The sequence below is a fragment of the Chelmon rostratus genome, chromosome 4 (assembly GCF_017976325.1).
Source record: "Chelmon rostratus isolate fCheRos1 chromosome 4, fCheRos1.pri, whole genome shotgun sequence".
In the NCBI taxonomy this organism is placed as follows: Eukaryota; Metazoa; Chordata; class Actinopteri; order Chaetodontiformes; family Chaetodontidae; genus Chelmon; species Chelmon rostratus.
This window is the reverse complement of record NC_055661.1, coordinates 14,057,843-14,085,364: the sequence shown is the minus strand read 5'-3', so window position 1 is coordinate 14,085,364 and position 27,522 is coordinate 14,057,843. Positions and strand designations below refer to the sequence as shown.

The window sequence follows — 27,522 nt, the reverse complement described above, 5'->3', positions numbered from 1 at the left end:
TATGAGGGTGTCCCAAATGATGTCACCTTCAGGGCAGCTACTGCATCCAAATTTAGAAAGAGAGGCATCACATGTGAGGTTTTGTATGCATTGCCAGCAGGGTGTATAGCACATAACGGGTATGCCAACTTGTTAACAGTAATGTGGAGTAAATGAAAAGGTTTGTAGACTTTTGTCATATTCATCTTGATTTTCATAAATAATGTGATATTCTGGATTTTCCTCAAAACATTGTCTCAAAGGGCAAAACCTGTTTTGTGATAAAAAAAAAAAGTAGCCAGAAGTGGCTTCACACTGCAATTACTGTACATTACTTTCAGTTGTGCAGCACATTTACAGGTTTAATGGATTTTCTTTTAACTTAATCAAGCTTTCATCTTTAGGCAGGGAATGTATGGATGTAGTCTGGCTCTGTACCTCTAAATTGCCTCCCACATGTTCAAGCTGTGCAGTGAAAGCAAAATGGCACATCAGTCTGATAATGTGGCCAGTGTGGATAACACGCAGATAGATGGGAGGGTTGTAACACCATGGCTCCCCTTGCAGAAAGTCATCTGAGGGTTCAAAAGGACCAGTTTGTTCAATGGTCGTTTACCTGAGATGAATGATCCTGTTCTTGTCACCATGTTAAAGTGTTAATGTTGGACTACACTGCAAAGCACTGATGCTGAGAAACCACACAACGTGCATTTATTGCATTTTGAATAATTGAAAATTATGCTTTTAATACTCACAATGGTTGCAGGATTAGAGAATTAAAGGTGTTTTGCGTAATGAATAACATCTTATCACCCTCTGTTGTCCATCAGTAGGAATGACAACAACACAGGTTTACATTAGCAGGGAGTCATGTCCTTATGCCAACATCTCTGTGACAACCCCTCTCCTATCACAGTGACTTTGAGCTGTGGTGGTACATAACTGAAACACTCATTGAAGTCACATTTACACAGTATAAACAGCAGAGATTCAACAGAACTGTATAGTGAAAAAGTAATATGTCACCAGCTAGCATACTTGAGATTGAGGATTTTTTGCCGTCAAAGTAGAAATGTGCTAAATATAGATGTCTGTCATGTTGCTATGGCATCGTTTTTCACCTTTTAGTTGCCTGGTTGAAAATGCACAAGGGAAGGACTCTTAAGGACTCTTAAAACTTTGAGCACACCTCCACTGCACATGCCATCGTGCTATGCTATGCTATGCTATGCTAGGTGACAGAACCAGGGCTGGTGAGGTGACATCAGAGAACAGAGATGCAGAACAAGATCACTTTTCTTCCAGACCATCAATGTGGAAAAACTTGTATGATTGGCATCATGCTTCTACCATGCATGGCCCTAGAGTTATAATTAAAGCTGCAATGCATGGCTCCCGGCCAAAAGTAAAACAAAAAAAGTGATACACAATTCCCACAAATGTTTCAAAAAGTGTTTAATCACAATCATAAATTCAAGGTACGTCTGTCAGGTTGTAGGCTTAAGCAAATACAACTAAATTAATCAAACTGAAGCCTTTCAGCATAAAGTAGCTCAAAGAGAATATCTATTTGTGTCACACTGAGGCCACTGCCACCATTTACAAACTAAGGCTGAGTTTCCCAACACGGATTATGTCCCAATTTTTCTTTTATTTCCCATGTGACACATGAGATTCTGAGGCATGTGGCCCACACTACTGTATATGACCTTATTTCAGTGTTGCCCTTACAGTAAGCGAATGTTTGCCATTTAGCTGAATCAGAGTTATAATTTTGCTTTAATGTAACAGAAATAAAATATGCTGCGTTAAAGTAATGAAAAATGAGCAGCAGTTTGGTTGTAAATGACAGACCGCTGTGTGGATTGGATCTCCATTCACTTACGCTGAAGTGAAAGCGATTTTAGCCTAATGCTGGGTTGTAGGAAATCTCACCTCAGGAGTTTCTGCACTTTGTGAGGGCCCCTGGAAATGCAGTACAGTCACTGTGCAGGAGGGTTTAGTAACCATGCTTCAGTTCCACACTTGGTTATTCGTTTTCTGTGCCTGAACCATTTTAACACCTTGTTTGTCGTTTCATATTAGAATTTGTTTGCCCACACTTACCTGCAGAGCACAATCACTTAACTCAAAAACATGTCTCCCACAGGTAGAGAGAATATACTCGAGATGCTCGTCCCTTGTGGCAAACGCCCTCTGTTTGGGGAAACAGCCTTGCATTCGCAAGCTGACTTCTGATCAGGGGACCCATTTTTCTTGTTTATGATTGCATTCTGTTTGACTTACATTTCCAACCAGACCTTTGAAAGGAAGTATAGATAAAAGATCATGCAAGACTGCAACACCCAAATAACTTTTATATCAGGGAGTTGCTGCAGAAAGTGAAATAAACAACAGGGAGACTTTCTTTTTCAGTTTGATTGCATTGGTGCAAAACGCCTCAACAGTCATAACTCAGTAACACAGTGAATCTGTTTACATTGCTGCAAAGATCTAAAATAAACCCAAGACAATCGGTCTGTTAGATTCCTCTGAATTCTGTCCCATAACATTCATTCAATTTCTCATTTCGATCCCTTTTATTATAGTTATTACAATACTATCTCTGTAATGTTCATATGGGTTTAAACACATCAGCATGTTTAAGAAATTAACCAATACAGCTCCGTTTGTCTGAGCAGTGCAGACAAAATGATATTCTGGTGCTGTAGCCACAGTGCAGAGCACATTATTCCTTGTACTGTGTTGTAATAGCCCAGCAAACATGAGGATCCTCGCAGATCCTCTGTGTATTTTCAATCAGGACTGATAGAAGTGGGTTGATTCCAAAAATACAGCCCTCCAGAGAGAGAGAAAGAGAGGGAGAGAGAGCAGGCTCATCTCCAGATCCCTGCCTACGCTGCTCTGAATACTTCACATGCATCTGCCTCATTACACCAATGCAGGAGAGCATGAAGAATATGCAGTCTGGTAGATACAAGATGTAGCCTATGCAGCAGATCATCTGCTGTTAGAAGATGCAATCAAATACAATCAGACAGCGCAAACTGATACCAGTGTACACTACAACTAATATTACGCTTTCATTCCGAATACTACATGTGTTGGAAATTTGGTATGAGTCATGTAAACAGCATATGATGGACCATCTTCTGATTAAGACCTGTGAGATATGCTGATATTATTCAGGTTTTAGCAGTGTTCTTTGGACATAGTGCATTCAACATGCGCCTCAGTTGGAGTTGTTACCACAGTTTGTGACAAACTGTCTCTTGCCAGTTAATGGTCAGCTCTGTGCCTAGCCAGCAGTTTACGAGGCAGGAGATGCATGCACAAAAGAAAAGCCCATATTTCAGCCTTGGAAGGAGAACCACACCTACTTTTAAACAGTATGAAAGACTTCGGCAGGTTTTTGGATATATACAAATATAACAATGCCAACCTTTTCAAGGAGATGGTTGAACAAATGAAAGAGGGAGACTGTGTTTGTTAATCAGAGTGCAAACAGCTGCATGTAAACAGGAATATTAGTGGAACATTCATTTGCATTAGCCATGTAAAGAGCTTTGTAGAAATATTGTCTTTTTCTGAATAAGGGTAAAAGCTGGAATTTTTTGTGCACGCAAACGTAGTCACTGTGACTAGAAACTGTCCTGTTTGAATAGTGGGGAAAATGTTGGGGTAATTCTTAAAAGTACTTAACAGATGTCCTTATTCAAACAGCAGTGGCTCTGCTCTGTAGTGAACAGCTGAATACTGGAATATTGTGAGTGTGAGGCAAGGTTTCACAGAATTCCCTCCATAATTACCGAAAATACAGTACAGCAAATGTAATTAAATATGGAAAAATAAATAATAAATTAGAACTGGAGTAAAATTTCTCGATAAGGTTTGCTCATAAGACGTAAAGTTTTCTGTCTTCAATGATGCTGTTGTATTGGTGTTAACACTGCCCTTACAGTTAAAATATATATAAGATTTAAATGAAAAATGTAACTGTTAAGCTACCTGTGCAAAACGCTGACACACTACAAGCGACAGGGGTGTTGTTTTGTAGCTCAGCCTGACCTCTGACCACCCTGTGGAGAATTAAGGGGGAGGGCCAGAGAAAAGATTAATTTCTTTGTTGGGATCAATAATATGACGTAGTACTTACAGGAAAGGCATCTAACCCTAGCAGCTACTGCTGCTGTCTGCATTTCTGCTCCATAATAACACAGAGTCAATCTGTAGATGACCTCGCTGATAGCAGGTGATTCATTGACTGTTTTGTATTGGTGGGGGTGTTTGTGTGTCCGGTGGCCTGTTGGAGGATGGGCAGGAGTGTCAGGGAGTGTAAAGCCATCCTCACTACATGTTTCTTTGCATGCACTCAGGCAGTTATCACAATATACATCTTTTCTCCTATTGTGGACGCAGTGATGAGCTCTGCATCTGGAGTGTGTGCAGATGTATTTGAATGCTTTCATGCAACAGCCGCGTCTCATTTGAAACCAATTAATCAGGATTTTATTGTTTGATCAATTGCAGAAAAAGAGGCTCTTGCTGATATTTTCTACACAATAGCCAAGCTGTCTGTTTCAAGAAGTGGTTTATAAAACTCATCCCACCTCAGCAAACACTGCCAAGAAAAGGTATGAGACAAAAGCAATAAAAAAAAGACTGGTTTTGAATTATTCGTAGACTATCCCCCTGCAGTGGACTTGCTTCAGGTGATGGATACACACACACACACACCATCTCTGTCTTTGATGAGGCAGGCAGTGAGAGGGGTGTTCCCAGGGAGCTGGAAGCTGCAGAGATACAGACTAGATGAATCGATCGGGTTCCACTCCTCATGCAGTTGCCATAGCAACGCTGAGGTCTATCCACACATATCCATGTCAAGATATTGTCAAAGCGTGGCAATGAAAGAAGCAGGCTTGCCAAATAAAAGTAATGTCATTCTGTTTTCCATTTTTTAGCACAGGGATAGAAAATTCCCCCTGCCCTTATCTTCAACTCGCATTTGAACTTTTCTTTTTGTTACTTATGTCTGCCCCCTCATTGTCTTTTTCATGCCCTGCTCAGTCGGCTGACTGTGTTTTGTAGATGCTGATGGTGATTTGTTGACACAGGAAATTCTGAACATGCTACTATGAAGGACTTAGTTGCTTTCATATTCATATTTAAAATGCAATTGATTAAACACATTACTGCCACGGAGGTGTGGGCGATACTGCCCAAAAATACTATCACAGTGTTTCATGGTATTTGTGCAGGAATAATATTGTAGATGATGAAACAAAAGACTGAAAGATATTTTTGGCTCTGCTCGTACTCAACTTGAGGTTTGTCGCAGTGCCCCCTTTTGTTTTCACAGTCACTTCCTACATATTACTGTGGTTTGTTGTGTATCTGCATCAACAATATGAATTATTTTATCATATTACTATAACTATATATTGCACATCCATATTAGCAAAATCTCTTAACCAAAACCTCACCTTCTCTCCTCCATCAAACAGACAGCATCCCGGCAGACTTAAAGGACCCCTTCTACACAGACCAGTATGAGCAGGAACACCTGAAGCCTCCGGTGGCCAGCCTCCTGCTGTCTGCAGACCTCTACTGCAGGGCCGGCAGCCTCATCCTGAAGAGCGACGCTGCCAAGCCCCTGCTGGGCCACGATGCCGTCATCCATGCACTGGCTCAGCGTGGGCTCTACGTCACCGACCAGGAGAGACTGGTCACTGAGAGGGACCTTCGAAAGAGGCCTCTGCAAATGGTAAGAGAGATTTTTGAATCCTTTTCTTGAATTTAAGGGATGCCGGCCAGATTGTGGTTGGGATATACCATAATGATTGCATGCAGAAACTCTCAACTTCCTGCCTTGTGGGCAACAAGTTGTTATTAATATGTCATAGCGGTCATCACGTCTAGGAACTCCTCCAACTCGCTATTTTGAGTATTCCCAGCAGTGCATTTGTCACCACTTCAGTACCATAGTGTGATAGTTACTTTCCCTTTCCTCAGGCCCTGAAGCATATTTCATACACATAGTCTCTTTCCTCATTCCTTCATTCCATCCAGCGTGTCTTGTAAACTTTAGTTAACCAGGAAACAGAGGGCATACTGGAGTAGCAAGCTACAAGAACAGGACGTGGTACTCACATTCACATATTAATGCTCGCATTCACACAAGTTGAGTGCATGCGAACTGTACAAGTTGGTTGATCCTTGCTCCATCCTAACTGGGCAATATGCCCTGACTGAACGATGAACATCCTGGTCAGCTAAGTATTGCTCAGGAGGGTCTTATAATCATGGGATTTTATTTTGAAAAATTGGTGCAGGTATCTGTAAAAAGAAAGCAGATATTAAATTTAATAAACCGTAATAGATTCACAGTCAGGCATACCACTGACTGTGATCAATGCAGTCTTTCTGCTGGTATAATTTGTAAAATATATATCCCCGTGGTCACTCAGTTAAAAGTGGCCAACCACAGGGATTACTGAAATGAGGTCCCCATTCATTTTGCATTAGCCAGACTGCAGTCTGTAGCAGCAGATAAAAAACTCACTTTAATAGTGTTTGAAATTGCATTGTCTCTTAATGGCCCATAACTTATAACAGCACATTGAATTAAAAAGATGACACAAAACCAACAAGGGAATTAAACCAACACAGCAACAATAGTAACAGTGAAAAGGTACGGTGAGACAGAAGGTGTGACTTCTTTACTTCTCTCATACACACTTCTTTGGATTCAAACCCAAAAAGAAGCAGTACAAGCTGACTTAGACCTCCAGGCATCCACTGTCCTGCATGTGCCTGTCATCTCTCACTGTCTTTATAGCTCATCTGCCTATCTGCACATGCTGGAGTTCACTATAGAGATGGCCTTGCAGGAATCCTGTTGAGTGAGAATGAGGGATCTTCATTATTTGGGCACCAAGTCTCAATAGGAGGCTTTATTGCTTCAGTGAATTGCAATCGAGACACAATTAGCACACAGTTTGCCTGCAGTCTGTTTGTAGAGTCTCGCTGGTTTTAATTTCCTTTCTATGCTAATTCAAAAATTACTTAAGTTTTGTTGGGATTTACATTTCAAGCACTTTGTTTTGTGAAGACAACACGTACTTTAGCACAAGCTTACAGTGGAATTTGATGTTGTCCTGTAGGTGTGCCCACAGCTTGTGCTGTGAATCTGAATCTGAAGCTCCTGTATTTCTGTCTGTCTCTCAGCGTTTCTAGTTTATTTTCCAGTCCAGAGCGGAAAAAGAGTTTTGCAGTTGATTTTAACCCGACACAGTTCATGACTGAATGGTTTGCCAGAAAGCGGCAGTGTGTGTGTGTGTGTGTGTGTGTGTGTGCGTGTGCGTGACCGAGCAGGTTGTTGTGAATGTGAAAATGAGCTGCTAGAGGAGTGTGAAGGTACCTTCTGCTAATTCACTTTCCTTCTTCCCTGTGTCCTCCATTGACACTCTTCCCACCTCCCTAACATTGTTCTGTCTTTGTCTACCCTTTCCTCTGTCTCCATGCCACCCATCTTTACATTCAACCCTTACCATTTCCCAAAACACCTTCCTTCCTCCATCCTTTTCACATTCTCTTATTTTATCCCCCCATCTTCCCTCCATCGTTGCTCATTCCACTTCTTCTATCATTCATTCATTCTTTTTTCGTCTGTTAATCTTCATTTGCCCTTCTCGGTTAGTTGTGTCCTTCTGTTGCTGTCGGCGCCACACATCTTACAGGTCACTGCTTATTTCTCATTTATTATGAGATCTACTTCATCATGGTCGGAGAAATGCTCAAGGTTAATTGTAGGACCCTAACTAAATCTAACTAAATTGTCATATCAATTTTAATGAGCTTTAGGGAAACCAAAAAGGTGCAACATATTGTTTGCTATGGTGACATTGCGCAGATGTTGAGACAGTCCATGCAGATTACCTGCTGCACATTGGAATGACAGTTCAGGGGATCATCTATTATTTAGAAACTGCTTTAACATCAAGAGGTGACCGGATGCTGCCACAGGATGAGCTCTGTGGGGGAGTGGAGAGTCTGCAAGAAGAGCAGAAATTTCTTCTGGAGGAGTTAAAGACGGTTGTTTGATGGCTTGATAATCTGCCCCCAAAAGTAAAACATTGCTGGTTTTACCCTGGAAGCAAGAGACTGAGCACATACCTGCTGTTCTAACTGTAAACTGCTCTTGATAAGCAATGTCATTAAATGCTGCTTTGTGGCATTTCAAGCTGAGCTTTCTTTTAAGTCAGCAGTTTGCATAAGGCCCAGTATAAGAATTTCCAGAATAAGCATTTTTAAGGGATGTTCGAGGGAGCTTTAGTAGGCCAGTGAGCAGCAGAGTTAGATGCTGCTGAAGCTCTGTCTGACACACGTCATAACAGAGCACATGTGCTGACACTGTCACTAGGTCGTCAAACTGACGTTCTCTCTTTCTGTCACTATTCTGCCCACTCATCCTTCTGTCTTCAGCCATGTGACGGATTCCCACATGTGAAGACACGGGATCGGAATCGCAGCTGCCACCCACTCAGTCGCCTACACCGCTCTGTATCACTGACACTCTCCTCCACCTGTAGTGCTCACAGAGTGAGGGAGAGATGTGGATGTGGGCATTCTAGACACATTGCACATTGCAGCCTACATGAAGCATAGCTGCTAGCATGTTAATAGCTGAGATTCATTATCAAAAGGCTTTCACTGCCAAGTCTCTTGAGAATTAATTGTTGAAAACACGCAAGGGAAAAACCAAGTAAATGTGAACAGTGAAATCTCCAAATAACATGAATTGCACATCAGCTTCTTCAGATTGTGTCTTTGCTGCTGAGGTCATGGAGAAAACGTCATACCAAAGTCAGACACCATAACAGCAAATAAGCATTATTGAAACAAAGGCCAGTGTCTTTGCTTGATTAATCGACATCCTGATCTTAAGTTTAACTCTGTTGCCACGGAGACGTTTCACTGAGCGGGATGAGAGTAACGTCAAGATTCAAAACAGCCACGCGCTTTATACATGATGAATGAAACTAAATTCTGTGGTGTTATGTCTGCATGTGTTCAAGTATGTTGTTACGTGTGTCCTGAGCGTGCGTAGCTGTGGGATACGAGCAAAATCTGTGCCATGCAGAAGAACACAAAGAGTGACACGACAATGTAGACAACAGAGCATAATATGAAACGACAGATGCTTTTCTATTATCACACAATATATCATCATATTGTGTAGCTATCCAAGGACCTAACTGCACACTGTAGAGTGGAGTGGACAGCAGAGATGGGTGTACAGAGTAATGTACAGAAACAGTGTTTGGCATTTAGCAATTTCCTTTATTTATTCTGGGATCAACATGAACACTTTTGCAACAACACTCTGCTCCAAATTCAGACAGAGCAGCCCCACTGGAGCACTGCTGGTTAATTGCCTTGCTCAAGGGCACCTCAGCGGTGATAATGAGAATGGGACAAGCGCTGCTCTTTATCTTCCCTCGATTCAAATTAGCTTTGCAAAAAAGCAGGATTGCTGTTATTGGTTTCAGTAAACGGTATACGTGTTGATGAAATTTTGTCCATCCCCTGTGTTTCAAAGACAAGACAGTAAATCCAGCCTTTTGTTGGGAAATCAGACCAGGATTTCACACAGTTTTGTGCCACCTTGGAATAAAGACCACAACTGCAAACATCATCTAAAATTTAGAAAATACATTTTTTCTGAAATAAAACATGCATATTGAGGAAGAATGAACAGAGGCGTGATTTCACCCAGCGACAACCAATAATGTAATAAGCGTATCTATTATTTAGGCCATCATCTTCTGAATAAATAAAATAATGTCATAAAATGCGTCAGAATCTAAAGCTGCTAAACAAAAGCCTGTAGATCATCCGCAGGATAGTAAGTTGGGGATGTATTAGATGCCAAAAGAAACAACCTACTAGAATAATCTCAAAACTCTGTACTTTCTCAACCTCATCGTGGTGAAGATCGATGATCTTCCAGGCTGCCAAACCTTGAATGTCATAGCTTTAATAATTGATAAAGCTGTAGTTAATAGGTCATGTTGCTGCCAAGGGTTTTAATAAACTGTATAAATCAGACTCTATGCTGTGAGCCGTATGCTGTGAATACTGAGAACATAGCACCTAATATGGTTTCTGAGGGGCTTTGTTGGCTATATGGGTGCTGTGTCTGTGACTGTGTGTCAGAAAAGCCGTAAAACAGACAGATTTATAGTCACACTTATGTTAGAGAATGCTTTTAAATCCAGCCTTAATGGTCAATGCACTTCTGATGTGTACATGAACAGATTTATTCTATAGTTCTTGTTGAAAGCAGGCTGCTTTAGAGTGACAGCTTTTGCAAGAGTCAGCTCACTGTCAGTTTGTGGATTCCTTTAGATGCATTTTAAGGTAAATTAAGTAAAGCACCATAGTAACCTGGCAAGTCCCTCTTGCGTCTGATTAAGCAGTTATTATTACTTATTATAGTTATTATTATTAGTAAAAGCCCTTTTTAGTATTTCTTAATGCAACAAGTAACCATGGAACAATGTTAACAGAAGCTGAATGACTACAAACCATATATATATATATATATATATATATATATATATATATATATATATATATATATACACACCAACAAAAACACCATATAACCCGAAACGCATAACACCACATACATGCATCATATTCTTCTGTTATGGTACACTAACATCATTGTGTGTTACGGTCGAGACTATGGAAAGCTATCAACAAGAAGAAGAGCCAGAAATAAATCTAAATTCACAAAAATATGAAGCAGTGATTCTGCTTTTATGTGCGTTATTTTTATCAAGAATGTAACAAAGCGTTGAGCTTCAGTCTGCACCTTTAGGGAAGAAAGATTTCCACCTACATCAAGATAAATGCATCAGTTTACATTCTTCAGACGTTTCTAATATTTTCTGTTGGATATGTAAAAACGTGTCTAAGCAATCGCTACATACACATTTGAATATATAAAGATTATTATATTAATATTTAACCTCTATATTAATAAAAAAAAGTGATTGTCAGTGTTCTGCTGTGTGACAGATTGATTCATCAACTCATGTACAGCATGGATGAATAGAGGTGAACACACTTCCTCCTCTCTTCTGCTGCCTCCATCGCATCCCCTATTGGGCAGGCGCTCCGTTTCCATGGTTACACTCCAGTAGGCAGGGTGTTGTGTGTGTAGGTGGGTGCAAGAGCGGGGGTGCCGTTGCTTCTGTGTTGTATGCGCAGTGTGTGCTCGCATGTGCAGCTATGTTCTGCGAGAACGCTGCCACGTTCTGAGGCCGAGAACACTGAAATGCTGGATTCGTACAAGCAGGCAGACGGCATTGCCTCGCACACAAAGACGCACACACACACAGACATAAGGTGAAGTACAGAAAGCTTAGCCGAGTGCCAGGCAGAAAAAAATACTTCTCAACATCAAACTAGCTTCTTCTGTCCTTCTCCTGTCCTTGATCTTACGAACAAAGAGGAGCCGAAGCAGCAGGGTGGAAGGGAATCCCATCCAAGTACTTTCTGTCCTCCTCGGCCTCGGCGACGGCACAGCCAGTATGTTATGCTCGTTGCCAGCGGCGACTCCCAGGCAGCACAGTATGGATGGGTAGGCAGCGAGCACATCATGTGATGTCCCAAGCATCTTTCTGCACTGCAGTTAGACAGCGTGTTAGGCTCATATGTTTTGTTTGTTTGTGCTTTAATTAAAAATATAGAGATAAGAAAAAACAGTAATGCTGAGCCCACATGATGAGAGTTCAGGCATCGTGGGGATGCTTCTCTGCTCTCAACCCTGAACACAGGAGCACATATCTAGATGCCTTCCTGCAGGGCGGAGAGGAAAACATGCTCAGGCTTGTGTCCATTTCATTTGATACAGTCTAATATGCAGAAATACCTTTCAAAATGCAGTTAGTGAAATAAACCCGTCTATTGTAATGAAAGAGATTGTGTGCCCTGTGAGCCTGGGAGCTGTGTTTTCAGAGGAGACAGCTCCAAGACAATTGACCCCAGGTGAGGAGCTAGACTGAGAACGATTCACAAGACGTTTCCTGTCTGGACACAGGTGAGTGTCTGGTGGCTCAGCCTGAGGAAGTAACACGCCCGTGGACAGAACTTTTCATGTTGAGAAAATAAATGCAGTAACTACCAGGATGTCTTCTTCAGCACAAGAGACAAAGCAGCTTACACGTTCTCAGTTCAGTGGTGAAAAGGTAAGGTTACTTACATAGATTAGACACACAGGAAAAAGTCATATTTCTCTGGTGAACGTGCAGATTTTGAACCACATTAGTATGAAATTCTACATCTTCTGGTTGGGGATATTGGCTCAGTAAGCTTATTATTATAATAAAGAAAATCTATGTCATATTCACTTTAGAATTGAGAGCAGGGGATTTTATGAGAAATCATCCTCACTACAGATCTTAAAATATTCACCTGGTTTTCCCTTATTACTGACATTAAGGATTGGTGAGGCTGTAATAGCACTTAATCTGTAATGAATTTATGCTGCTGCAGATTTGGCCGGCTGCAGAGCTTTAGATATGAATCCCATTTTCTGAGATTAAATTAAACAAGTGTTATTATTCATTATACTATTCTAGCATGTGTTTTAATTTTCAGAAGTGTGAGTTAGTTCCGACAGGTACGAGAGAACATGTCAAATCTGAAGTACAACACAATAATGCAGCAATAATGGCTTCATGATTCGAATTACTTCCATCAGAGACCAATACATTGACTGCATTCTCTTTAATTGTTGCATAACTGTTCACGGAAATGCACCAAAACAACGTAGAATACAATTCTCTGTCTTTCTCTCCACATAAGTAGATGTTTGGCACAGTCAGTGTGCAGCCAGACTGAGAACCATGATCCTGAACTGGTGACTGGTAAAATCTGGCAACGCTCTGCAGATAATCTGCTGCTCTGTGCTCTGCTTTGTTGAAGACCTAGTTTCAGGGTGCTTTCAATGAGATCTCACAAAGTGTGAAATGGAGAATATGTTGTAAATAGAAAAGCAAATTTTTGGGACAAAGACATTGTATAAGTGTGTAGAACATTTTAGAAACAACGAGAAATTATGCATTGTACCAGATTTGACTGATGGCGAAATCCTTCAATATCCTGCCTGGATTCTCACAGATGTATATTCTGAACGGCAGGTAAAATGAGTGGTATTCCCCTTTAAATTAAATCAAGCACTCTTTAATCACTATCCACACATGAAACAGTTTCAGCCCAGTGGGCCTTTTCAAACACGATGGAAGGATTTGAAGTACAGGCGTATCTCCAGGGCTAGGTCAACTCTGGCTGGTGGCCATGATCCTGTCCCCAGATAGCGTTCTAAGGTTAGCTTTGAGGTTTCCATATAATTGCTAGGTTGGGGTTGGGAGCATATGGAGGGGGAAGGTATGCTGCTTAAAAGCTCCATTCCCACAACTGATGCCAGACCTCACAGTTGGTATTTTGTGTGCATGGGCATGTGTGCAATTGTGTGTGAGAGCATTTTTTATTTCTGCTCACAAGCTGTTAAAGGAGTTATGCCATGCCTTCATTTGAAAAGGGAAGACTGCAGAGAAAGAAGAGGTTTTACATTTCCAAAAGATTTTGATTAATTGTGGGAGAATTTGTTCAAAATCCAGTTCAGGGTATTGCAAACAGTTCTGGGAGCAGCCATGTTCCAGTTAATTAAATGGTTTAGTTCAATTCAGAATTTCACCTCAAGGATTTTTCTTGATTCTTTCACCTGAAATTTGTTGTAATTTCAAAGGATTTAAACATGCAGTGAAACTGATTCAAGCAGCTTTGTATCATTACACTGTGGCAGTATATGCAGATGTGACTTCCCTCCAGTCAGATCAAACTGTCAGTCTAAGCAGTGCTGATCAAATATGAATGAAGATTCTGTTAGTGCATCGCCTATTTCTCACCTCAAATGTTAGAAACATCAGAAGCTTATTTTAGTGTACTGTTTAGTTGTAATACCAGATATTTTGTAACCAAACACCACCCAACTCACAGTACGTCACCCACCAGTGGGAGCCTTTGTGATCTGGTGTGGCGCAGTGCATTCTGGTTGTTGTAGGTTTCCTACCTTTTACCACAGGCCCTTTTTCTCTGTTTTCTCTGGTCATGTAGCTCCAGTTTCCAGAATATTTGCGTCTCTCTGCTGCGTAGACAGTTTCTAAAAAGACCGTCTTTCCAGATGTGAAATACTTAAATATAATTTAAGGATTTTTCTACATCAACTTGTTGCAAAGTTGTGAGTTTTAGTAAACATCAGAAAGTGCATAAACAGACAATGTTGCTGTTTATTTCTGCATTTCTGAATGAGCTGTTTTTATTGTCGGTGCACTGTACTGCTATTTTAGCTTCCATTCTCTTGAAAGAGAGTTACCTCAATCTTTATGGGCCACCGTTTCTTAAAGGTGCAGTTCTGCGTCGGCTATCAGATACCTTTGTGTGATTATCTGGATTTCTTGATATGTTGCCCTGTATCAAACCCAATCGATGTGGCAACCAGTGAGGATGAAACAAACTTTGAGAAGATCAGCTCTTGAGCTTTGTTTCATGTTACCATCTGTTTCTTTTTCACTAAAGCAAAGAATATATGTTCACATGAAGAAAGCTAGATCTTTCACAGGTACTGCTTTTCCCTTTAACTTTGCGGTACTCGAGGTGACCTTCAAAAGAGACGAGAGAGAGAGGTACAGCTGAGAGCTTTTCCATGTCCAGCTGAGTTGGCGTGAAGTTACCTGAAGCAAGACAGATTCAATTTTTAGACATATGCCCCAGCGTGGAGCCTGTGGGCCTGGACAGGAGAGCTGTAATACTAAAAGCAGACTGGGCTTCAATATTACATCACCCCTGAGTTAATGTTGAATCACTGTGTGTGTGTGTGTGTGTGTGTGTGTGTGTGTGTGTGTGTTTCCTGAGACCTGCGGAGGTCTGGGAGACTGCAGTGCAGACGTTTGGTGATTTACTGTAGGCTTGTTCAGTTTATGATCATTTTGAAGTTGAGGATTATCATAAATAATCAAGAAAGCCTCGCTCTCCAATAAAAAACAGGCACAGACTGATCGTTAGCCATCACCCGCTGAAGCCCCTTAAGGCTTTTTACTGTAAGTTGTGGTGAAGACATCACTGTAGCCATTACCTCAGTTCAGGTCATTTTCCAGTGCAGAATAAAGCCAGTGTGTTGATTCCAATGATGTAGTGAAGTATTTTGCATCTTCCCCTACAAGGTTCAGGCCACAACAAGCATCTCAGAGCTCTGACAATAGAGATTTTAGTTTATTTACGGCAGACACACAAAGCTGAGGTGAAATGCAGCACACACTGTCTTTTGTAGGTCGTCGCGGTTTGTTTTTGCACTTCCTTTGTGCGATGTTAAATCGGGCTTCTACGGTGGATTTTCATCTCTCCTCTTTCACCAAGAAGCCGTATTAAAGATGAATTGTGTTGTGTTGTGCTGCCCGGATGGAATTACAGAGAGCTAGCCATGTAGCGGCACAATAAAAGCAGGATATTGACCATGAAGGAGCACCTTCTTACCTCTTGAGAAATCAAAGCAAGATTTATAGACCTAATCAGCTTAAATGAGAAAGCAAAAAATGCTTGTGGGTGTGTGTATGTTTGTCTTTGTGTCTACAGAATGGTCCATGACTGGATGAATGTGTGCAATTCATCCATCAACGTGTGATCAGAATATCTTAACGTTTGTATAGTTTTCATAGTCAGTGTATGATAAAGGCAGTATCTCTGGGGAAGCAGGAACTAAAGGTTAGAGTAGCAGCGGTGTTATAGTCAGAAGGTCACCATTTTCAATCCTGGAAAAAAGGGTGAATTGGCAACGTTTTCCCCTCTTGTAGCCGTCTAGATAAGACATCTGATCCACGAATGCTCAGTGGAGCTGTTCAGTGGCCAGCAGTGGCTGCAGGAATTAATATGTGCAACTGTGTGAATATCAAGTAAAGCCATGCTGACGGAAAGCATATGTGCTCAGCAACACCTAAAGGTTAGAAAACACGATATTATGGGATATCGCAGGGGAAACAGCCAAGCAAACGACAGGCAGGTCTGCTGTAATGAGAAAAGCTAAACCTTTCTTTGGCCAGTGAACCTCTTCCCTGCTTCCTGTTCTTTCCTCCCGTCCTTCTTCCACTCATTTCCTCCATCTAACGGCCGCTCAGCATCCATGAACCGTTCTTCTTCCTTCCAGCTCTCTTCTGACATTTACGCATGGTCAGCTGATCATCACTGACTGTCCATGTCTGTGTTACACAGTACAGCAACTCTTACTCAGAATTAATTCAGTTGCAGCACACTGCTATTTATGTATGCTTCTTGAGCACTGAGTGCAGAGGAGCTTTAAAGGGGCATTTTCCACATTTATTCAAGAAGAAGAGTTGCATCTATTTTGTTGCAATGAGCAAACATAGGAGCTCCGTTATAGGGTCAGCTGATCTACTGACAGCTTTGTTATCAGTTCATCAGTAACTACGTTTACATGCACAACATATTCCGTTTTGATGTACTTTATAACAGTATTCCTACTAAGCTGTTTACACAGCTAATGAAAATGAATAGGTCGGCATTGTCATATTTGTGCATATCCAAAAACCTGCAGACATCCAAGTCTTTCATAATGTTTAAAAGTAGGTGTGTTAGTCTGACCAGAAATGTGGGCTTTTGTTTCGTGCATGCATCTCTACCCCAGCCTTGCAAACTGTTGGCTGGGCAACACACAGAGCTGACCATTAACAGGCAAGAGGCCGTGTGTCGCAAGCTGCGGTTAAAACCCCAACTGAGACGGATATTCTGAATATGCTGTATATATGTCCATTGAATACTCCATTCAGAATAAGGCCCAATTCAGAAAATCCAACCAGAACATGCTGTTTATATCACCTGTATGAAATCTGGAATATTGTCATATTCAGAATTATGGTGAAATAGTAGTGCTCATGTTAATACAGTCAGTGTTGATAATCATATGATTGCTTTATATACTACTGCTATTAGTATGCAGGAATTTTAGTGTCCTCAGTGCCATTTTAGCCTTCGGACGTTGCACCCTGCCATAAAGTCCAAGGTTGATATGTTGAATATGCCAAGTTTTTGTAAATTCGGGGTTTAGAAATGAAGATGCAGAAATGGCAGCCTTCAAATCCCGTGTCTGTTGCAGTATCTCTGCAGCAAGTCATCACTTTGAAGTACAAATCAGCAACTTGAGTGCAGCTCAAGCACTTTTCCTTTCTGATCTCAAGAGTCAAGCTTATTAAACCCTTTAGTTTGATGCATAGATGTCTTTTGAGTTGTTCAGCACCTCTGTGATGCTTGTCTGAGGCTGCAAACAGCAAATATCCCAACTGAAATGTTGACCGAGACAGTTTTTTTGTCACGGTGAACATCAGTATTGGGCAAAAGGAAAATCTCTGCCCCTGATTTCAGCCAACATACAAAAACATCTTTTTAAGCTTTTGGTTGACATCCAAGTCTTAGGCTTACTATAAAATACTTAATAGAAAAGTAACTCTCTCCAGGGGTTCTACTGAGGGGTTCTCTTTTATTAGGATGAAGTTTCAGCCCTCAGTGAGTGACACTTTTTCCTACTCTCATTCTAAAAATGCTAACAATGCTTACTTTCATAAATGATGCTCTAAATTGTTTCAGGACATCTAGATTCTAGTAGTTCTCTTTTCGTCTGCATCACTCTTCATCGTCTTTGTTCCTCCTCCTCCACTCTCTTCCTCCATTTAATTACATGTTTATACCAGTGGAGTTGGCATGGAGGGAATGAAACTGTGGGTGTCACACTTAAGTATTGTGTCAGAAAAGTTATTGTACAGTTTATCCAAACATTTCTGACTTCAGTGCAGAAAGAAGTTGCTTTGTGGCGTTTTAAAGTATTCATGATCCAAGTGCCAGAAACACCAGGATCTTGGAGTGAGCATGTCGTCCTACTTTAACCTCTTCCTCCCAGACAATGGCCTGGTGTCATTCAGTATGGTAAGAGACTGCGGGTCTGCGGTTTAGTAAATAAGATTAACTCTCCTTGTTGTAATTTTATCTCATCAGACCGCAGCAGATCCAAATCAATATCCTCAAATTGCTCAGCAGAGAGAAGGAAACAGGAGCGGAAAAGAGGCCTTTGAGAAATGACGTTGGTCCCTTGGCCTTTTTAAAATTGGTCTTGCCTGGAGTTGATCATTTGTTGTGGGGATACAGAGCAGTTTTGCAAACGCGCTCCCCGTGTATGTGTGTGCATTTGGCTGTTCGTGCATCTCTGAGATAATGTTTTACAATGTTTGGACAGGCTAAATGAAGGCCAATTGGAGACACCTTGGCAGTGTATTATTAAACGGGACTGGTTTGTTGCTGGGTTGCCACATCAGAGATAGTGGAAATTAAGCATTAAGCTAATGCGGAGTCACACAGCAGATTCATTACAGAGCTGCAGCTGCACTTATAGCGGCCAGCCAGAGAGACAGCAGAGCTCTTTAACATCACTTGCACCATAAAACCAACATAAACACCACTGCATCATAGCGGATCTTCGAGGGGCCACTTTAACTTTACTTTAACTTTGATTAATTGGGTTAGCTCATGGAAAAGCTGCGCCCAAGTATAAATATTTGGTAGTTTGAGTCCTGGGTAGTGTGTGGTAGATACACAAGACATAGACTAATAGGGAGCTAAAGGCAGGAGCCAAGGCAGTCAAACATATCACCATGGTGCCATGATGATGTTTTTGATGTTTTGCTTGAAAAATGGTTTGCAATTACTTTTCTTTCAATCAGCTAATCGATGAATCAACTAATCATTGCAGCTCTTGCAAAGACAATATTATATTTTATGTTAAGATTCACCACATTTAGCTTATATTAATACCCATATTGCAAATTAAAATGACTGATTACATGTCAGCAAAGTGTCTTTCTTAAAATATGTTCAGGTAAACAGTCTGGATGTAAACATGCATGAGTACAAGAGTTGAAAGGACTGTTTCCTGACAGTGATTTTAGAAGTTAGTTCTGATCTCAAGAAATAATGTTTTTATGCAAATTCTAAATTATTCTGTTCTGCTTTGAACTTGCCTTTCATAACACAGCATCTGTTTCATGATGTAACATAGCTAGTTAGCATGGGCTAATTGGGTATCAGTCTTCCAAAATAAACTTACAAACTAAATATGAATTTATATCTGCTAGCAGAACAGAAGGGGTCCAAGCAAAAGCTCATCAGTTATATTTTCCACTGGTACAACAGGGACTGGTCCAGATACTCAGTCTAATTATGTTTGCAGAAAACAGACTGCGGTTGTGAATAAGGAAGTTTTGGGGGAAGATCCTGGTTGCAAAAGATCAGTTGTAGTCACAAAAAACGTGGATGGGAGTGAACACCTGTCTCAGGTGTCAAAGTCATAGTTTGTGCATTCATCCAACACCACAACCTCCTCCCTGTGACTCTCCACTGCAGTATGACAACTGTTCTTCCTGAGAATAGCCTCCAGTTATTGTTAATAATAGGTAACCAAGTAAAAGCTTTACTTTAAAACTAACTTGTTCTGTGGTCCTGGAATTAATATACAAATTGCCCAAAGACACTATATGGCTTTTATAAATGGACATTATGGTGTCAGTTTAATTGTCTGTTAATTCCTTGTTGCTTCTGGTGTAATGTTGTCATGATACCAGAGTTTTAAACTTCACTACAATACTAGAATAAAAACTGATTCTTCTTTCAATACAACAGCAAAAAGGGAAAAAAGTTCTGGGCACACAAAATGAGATAATTTTTTTCCTTTTCTTTGTGACGTTGTGGATAAGGATTGAGGAAGTTTTCAACCAAAAACAGGTATCTGCCATTTGAAAAGGTGTGGAATAAGTCCTCATACACTCACTGCTGTATTAGCTCTGCATCCTAAATAGTGAAACTGATTGTGTAAACATATTTGCATATTGCGGAGATGAGCTGGTAACCACACCTTTCTTTGTTCCCTTCCTTGGTTTCCTGTGAATGTCATAAAAGAGACTGAAATGTGATTTTTCTAAGCAGTTCCTTTTGGGAGTGGAGCCAAAGTGCAGGAGCAGTGATAGTTTAACCTGACATATTATACTTACTGATTGATGGCGCAGAGCTGAATCAACCACAGTGGTACCTAATGAGAGGTAGAACACGCATAGTAAGTTGGTTAAAATGTTCGCATTTGCATACTGTGATTCATGATTATGTGTTGGACTGTAGGCTTATACTGATGCATTAACTGTGCTGTTAAGTGGCAGTGACTGACAGCTTGGCTAAAACATGTTCACCAGCTACCTCAAAGCTACTCGTTTTCACCCTCTAATCTTTCTCCATACTGTTTCCTCTTCCAGGGCGCCCACCTGGCGATGATCGACACTCTTATGATGGCGTACACAGTGGAGACGGTGAGCACGGAGAAGGTGATGGCCTGCGTACGTCAGTATTCCTCCTGCGACCCTGAGGTGGAAGCACTGTACGACACAGAGGACGCAGTGACCACCTGGATCAACAAGGTTGGTAATGGTATACATGAGCATGTTTGTCTGTTGGGGCGTGGCAGTTAAACAAATGTTAGCGTCAGTTACAGTTAATAAAAACCCTATTATAATACACATCATATATCAAACAATTATTCAAAATTACGTTATTATTATTATTGATGTTATTATTATTTCCAGAGTCATGATCTCTGTATTGACCAAAATAATCATGATTATGATTTGTGCCATAATCAAGCAGCCCCAGTATCTGTCTATATTGTTTGTTTGTTTGTTTGTTTTGTTTTGGGTGGGGTTTTTTTCTCTTATGTAACATTACTGGCCGCTGAAGTTCTGCCCCAGTTCCACTCGTCCCTCTTTCCTGAGGTTGACAAATGCAACCAGGCTGTTGTGTCCATATTCAGTTCTACTCTATTATGCACACTTTTAACATATTGTTAATATGACAGATATATACTGTGACTGCAGGGACAGGCTGTAAGCTGCAGCTCATTGGGTTTGTACCATATCATATGTAAGTCACCTTGCTCAGTCTGTGTGCAAGAAGCAGGCTGGTGCTCATACTGTACACAAGTTGCTGGAGGTGCACAGTGGGGTTGGCAAGATTTTCCACTCAAAAACACTGACCTAAATACCATCAAATGTGGTAAATACGCTTACGCCACTTTGTCCTCATGCCCTGAAGTTTAAGTACAGGTGAACTCACTGCACACAAGAAAACACCCTCCCAGGTATAATAAAGGTGGGATTGTCCATTTATTTACTGCTTTCACTGCCTTTATAGCCTTTGAAGAGTTCTGTATGTGGAAGAGAAAACTGTGGTGAGCTTTAGTTCACTCAGCTATAGCAGAGTCTTAAGTGTGAAAAATGTCCATAGCAATTATCAAACCTCTCCTGTGCTCTGATACACCCTTCAACTGTTCTACATTATTCTCACTATGTTACAGACATTCATTTATATTATATTATAGTCATATTCTCACAAAACATGTGTAAAAACAATGCTTTTTCAGCATCTTTTCAGCAACAATTGTGTGTTCCAGACATTGTGTAGCAGTGAATGTACCATAGCCATATGTTGACAAAATTAAACTACGTTTTACAGGCACCCTTCAAGACTGCTGGTCGTGAATGTTGTCTAGATGATCTGTCACTTTAATGGATGAAACACATTTTACATGCACAAACTAATGTGTAATAAGTGAGCTTAGTCCAAGTTGCATAAACAAACAAATGCACAAAACACATTCTGTAAAATATATTACTACAGTCCATATTATACATCAGAAAATGTGGCCTAATACCCATTGAACCTACATGCGCTGTGTAAATCAACCTTTTTACATTGATAAGTGGTTGCTACATGACCTGCTTGTGCCAAAAGCTCTGGCTTCTCTGCACAGTGCTACAGGGCCCAGTCTGTTTACATTCTTCTAGAAGGAGCGCTGGACTGCTGCCAGCTCTGAGCTTCACACACACACACATGCACACACTCACAATAGCTAACAGGTGTGGTCGTGGAGTCCCACTGATCGGACATATGGCTCTCTGTTGGAGTCCTGCAGTGTTCCAATGATCCAAAATTCAGCATCTTAGCAGCTGATTCCCGCTTTAACGTCATCCATATGAACTTGGAGACATACTGTAAATTGTCCAAAGCACAGGATTGAGGGAGATCAGATTTGATTAAAATCAGTTCAACTTCACTTGACTTGACTTCAGGCTGATTAAATTCAAATTTCAGTTGATTCAGAAAATCCAAAAGCTCCTTAAACGCAGACTTCTATCATGGTCCTTTATGGAGGCGACAGTAGCAAAAGTATAATGAAAGAGTTTTATCCTTTAAAGAGTAATGTTAAAGTAATGATGAAAACATAAAGGATTCTTATTGACACATTGCCATCATAATTATTGTATCATTTAATAGCAAACTAAAGGAAATGATGAGATCAACCTTATAATTGACATAAGTTTGCTAATAAATCAATTAAATGCATCAATATTGTCCACTTGATGTCCCACTTTTTTTTACTGTGTAAATTTCAATACCAGCTCTTACACAATGAAGTCTGCAGCCTCACATTTTAGGTGACTCAGCAGATTTGGTTTTGAATGTGAGACTATTCATTTTTGTCTCACATTGTCTTTTTGTATGTTATTCTGTTGTATTTTTCACTCATTGATGCTTCTGCCGGCCCAGTGAATTCTATTGGTTTTTTCTCTCTCTTTCAGGTAAACGAGTATCTGAAAGACGTCGTGACTCAGGAGCAGAGGAAGAGGGAGACCCCTTGCGCCGAGCCTGCTGGGAGTCCTCGGGTGGGTGTCTTTGCTTTCATTTGAATCATCTGCACACACACAGAACGCAAATGTTTGACTTGGCCTAAATGCCAGCTTACTGCTCGATTAAAGTTGGTCTGAATGTATATCTGTCCATTGTAATTTAAGTTTCAGCTCTTTGCTGAACAATCAGATTTAAACATTGCATTGGAGGAAAGGACCCTTATAATGCAATGCTGTACCCTAACAGTATTTTCATTTTACAATACAGCAGTACAGCAAAGGGGCAGGAGATACGTATGTCTTTATTGATCTTAGCTGCTCCAATACTGATGGGATGAGATATGTTTATTGTGGAGAGTCGTATAACAATAGCAATGCAAGTATTACACCTTTTGCAACTGTAAAATGCGAGTGTGTGTGTGTTAAAAAGAGAGTAAAAGTGTCCTCGTGACGTGAGCTACCACAGTCAAGCTACATTTGGTATTATGATCTGGCATGGAGGGTCAGAGTTGGCATGGCAGCCACTCCTCATCACCCTGACACAGCAGAGTGGGGGTGGGCTCATGTCTCCAGCCTCATCCTTCATGCTTTGATTCTGCTTCCCACCTCCATATCAGTTACAACAAGCAGTTTTTCAGGAATTACAGTGACATTTTGCGGGTTTTAAATGATTTCAGTGACCCCTGAAAGTCATGAACCCCCTCAATGCATGTTAGATAACTATGAGAGATTTCCACTCGCATTAATCACAGTTCAGTCTCCTCTTTCTTCTCTCATTAATGTCTTTTTCTACTGTTCAATGTTGCCATGCCCTTGATCCCCTACTCCACCTCTCTAGACTCGCCATTTATTTAGACCCATCCTCCTCACCTCCACTCCTGGGTCACCCCTCCCCTCCTCGTTTTCCTCTCTGTCATGGGTTACATCAGGTAACACACTACGACTCAACTCTGTCACCGATGCTGCTTTGTAGAAATTTTAGAGAGGCTTAGTTCGTTAGAGAGTTCCCATGTGTTTTCGCCTGCGGAGAGTTGAAATGGAGCACTGCAGTGTGTGTGTGTGTGTGTGTGTGTTTTTCCCATCCCAGGGCTGTGCAGACTTGCACTGTCTGATGCTGATCTGACCAGTCAGTGTGCATACACAGCACTGCATGCCTCAGCTATCCCTCATGAACACACACACACGTAACTAGTGAAGTTGCATCATCACTTCATCATTACTTTTTTTTTAAACTTCCAAAAATGAATGACAAAACTCACAACAGAGTCACACAACTGTGTGGTCAACCTGTCACTCACTGAGTGTCTCACATGTGGAGCCACACTTTCTCATACTGTGTTAGCACATCCGTTTGTTTGGCCCTCAAGCCTCAGAGCTGGCCCCTCAGTAACATCATCATCCCTAAGCTCATGGCTGCTCACGCGGGTGTGTGTGTCTGTGTGTGTCCTCATGGCGACCATCTCTCTCTCTCTTGCTCATGGCTGACATTGTTCCGGTCATTGGATGATGCAGTTCTGTGCTTACGGATGATTTAAAGTACACTTCTATCAGTCAGTATGTCTGCCTGCAGCCACTGAAACAGATTCTGCTTCTGTCTGTGTTCTTTTCTCTCTCTCACCTCGAGGCTCAAGTCATTTTACAGATATCAGAAAGAACCATAATGTGCATTGTACTGTAGTGTATTGTGTCATTGTGTTGGCCCATTTTAAAACTACTCTACATGTTGTGTGGGACAGTTTTTGAACTTCAGTTTGCATTTAACTTCAAGGTCTTGCTGCCGCAGACAAGAGATGTTGCATAACAACTACTTGCTGTGTTGGCAGACAAAGGCACAATCAGCATTTTGGCTATTTTAATTTAATAATGGCTTTGTCTCCATCCATCCTCCTTTTTTCTTCTGCCTTTCAGGGTTTCACTCTCTGTCATTTTTACATCTGCCTGAGCATAATTCCTACTGGGTGGTCATCAAACCACCACATTACCCTCCTCTGCTTCTGCAATCAGCCTCAGTATTTTCTCAGAGAGATAACAACATATGTTGGTGTTCTGTATTCCTTTATGATTCCTCTGTTTCAGAGAAAATCACTCATTTATTCCCTTTTTCATTCAGACCAAACAAAGCCTATTCATTAGTGTCCAAAGTGTTTCTTTGTCTGCTGCAAAACAGATAACACAAGATAAGATATAACTTTATTAATCCCCTGCAGGGGAAACTTGGGTGTTACAGACAGCAAGCAATAGTAGCAGGAATAATAAAGGAGACGTGGAAGAGAATAAAAAATAGAAAATAAAAGTCAACCATATTTATGTACATTTTATACAAAATGACTACAAAAATAATATTGCCAATGGAAATTTTGAAAATTGCACATGGTAAGGTATGGATTAATTAAGTGCAGTGTTTTGCACTATTGCACAGTAGATAAATATATATGCAAGGTACACAAAGAAAAAAAATTGCAATATTGCACAGGATATTGCATGGATGTGATAGCAGGATGTTAAACATAAATCACACCGTAGTGCAAAAACAGTATGTATGTAGACACAGTACTAAATTCAACAATGCTGGAGTTGAACACTCTGACGGCTGTTGGTATGAAGGACCTGCGGTAGCGTTCATCTTGCAGAGTGGATGCAGCAGTCTTTTGCTGAAGGAGGTTGTCCATGTTGTCCATGTTTGAAAGCCCCGGTGCTGCAAACTACCACATTAAACACACAGTCCCGAAGACTCACATACTGCAGACTGTCAGTCAGGTAGTTGATGGTCAACGCAGCCAGGTGGCAGTCTACTCCACTCATTAGCCCCACCCTCGTGACAACAGTAGTTGATTGGCCCAGAAGGAGGCAAAGACATTTGGGTCTCAGTAACAAAACTCAGTCAGAACAAGATAAGGGATTTGGCAGTAGTTAGCAATAGCATACGTGGATGTCGATGTTTTTGTACGTTCTTTTCTGATGTCTAGCAGCTCCATCTATCTTCCCTCTATCCCTCCATTATTTCCCACCTCCCCAAACCTCCCCTCCTTCTGTCTTTGCAGTGTGACTGCAGTGTGAGTCACACAGGCAGCCTCTGTCTCAGGCAGACGCTGAGAGACACATACAGGACAACACTGTAGAGCTCACCGGGGCAGCTGTGTGTTCTTATTTTAACCTACTGTACTGCACCCAGGGGTGAGGGTGAGTGGAGCGTAGGATGGGGGGACACTGCAAAGGCAGCGTCAGGACAGAGAAGGGACAACTAATCCTTTTGAGTTGCAAATGCTGAGCTGAGCTGGATGGGCTGAATGTGTGTGTACATGCACATGAGCAAAGTGTGTGTGTGCTCTTCATTGAGGAGATGACGGATGAAGACCTTGCTTCTCCCCAGGGGTTTGATTGGGGGTTGTAACAGGCTTTGGAGTCTGTTTGACCCTGCTTAGCCCAAAGTCTTAGATCATCAGTGCAGATGCAGACTGTCTTCATCTTCTTATTCTCAGACTGGGGCAGCAGGGCTGGGATTGTGTATTCAGAATCTCCTGTCAGTAAAATTCAGTTTGACCCCTTGATAGGAGTTTTGTGGGCAATTTGTGGCGTCAGAGCACCTTTTATCAAAACCCCAAACTCACGAGTGGTTTACAGACACCATATGATGTAGAAGATACATTAAACATGATGTACAGTATGGACATGGAAGGAAAAGATTAAAAACAGCAATATATCGATATACTGTATATGGTATTGTTTCAATAATGTTTGAATCTGCTTCTTTGGAACATTTATTTCTGATCATACTGGATCTCTAGACTCAGAATTTCAATGGCAGCCAGAGAAATGATCGGAACCCAAAACTCCCCCTGCTCTGTTTCCCTCCTGTCAACCAAATGTTCAGCTTGGCCTGTAAGTCTGCATCGACTTTGTGTGGTCATGTTTTGGAGAGATCAGCTTTTTAGCCGCTTGGCCTGGAGAGCAGTTTCCTTCTCTGTCTGCCTCTCTGCCTACGAATACCACTTATAATATCACTGAAGTACAGCGATGGTTTCAAGTCTGGAATCTTAGTCCTGTTTTCAAAGACGTGTATCAGAACAATCTAATTTGCAAGATACAACAAATGTCCAGATGTAATTACAGGAACCATACAAATATGAAGTGTTTTTGATAGCGCATCATTTCTGCAGTCCTCTCTAATCTGACCTGTTTATTCTCCTTTGATTTCATGACGATGTCCGACCTTTAGCAGATCTGTATTATTCTGTCCTGCAATAAATCTAGAAAGTCACATTCATGGTTTGATATCAGTTTCAAAGGCAGTCCATTCACTGGCAAATACGTAGAGCTGATAACTAACATGTTGTATATTAGATTACATCACATGTGCTCATCTGGTGGCATTAAACTCTTACTGGTGACTCAAATTACCATTCAGAGAGCTGGGATATTAATCAAATTAGGAAAACCCAAGAAAGCTACAGCTGATCTTCTCATCCTCTTGCTGTCTCTGTTGTTTATTTCTGGGGGTTCAGAACAAAGCAGCTGTATTTTCTCCTGAGTTGTGGCTCACCTTTGAAGTTGAGCACTTGCCAGCCACTGAGTGGCACTCACGCTTGGTTCTTTGATGCCTCAAGGTAGTGTGGGAATTAGCTATTAACTGAGGCAAGCCTCTCCTCTTTTGGAATCAGCTTACAGTGTCAGTGGATAGCTC

The 27,522-nt window shown here is 41.1% G+C and overlaps 1 protein-coding gene across 2 annotated transcripts in view; it reads left to right on the top strand.

Moving 5' to 3' along the window:
* The window catches only part of camsap2a (calmodulin regulated spectrin-associated protein family, member 2a), a 50,573-nt gene that overhangs the window by 1,059 nt on the left and 21,992 nt on the right, over positions 1–27,522 (top strand). For both annotated transcript variants that reach the window (XM_041934771.1, XM_041934770.1), the window contains exons 2-4: positions 5,487–5,746; positions 20,415–20,576; positions 22,794–22,877. In XM_041934771.1, coding sequence (XP_041790705.1) covers positions 5,487–5,746; positions 20,415–20,576; positions 22,794–22,877 — 506 coding nt within the window. The remainder of the gene's footprint in view (positions 1–5,486; positions 5,747–20,414; positions 20,577–22,793; positions 22,878–27,522) is intronic.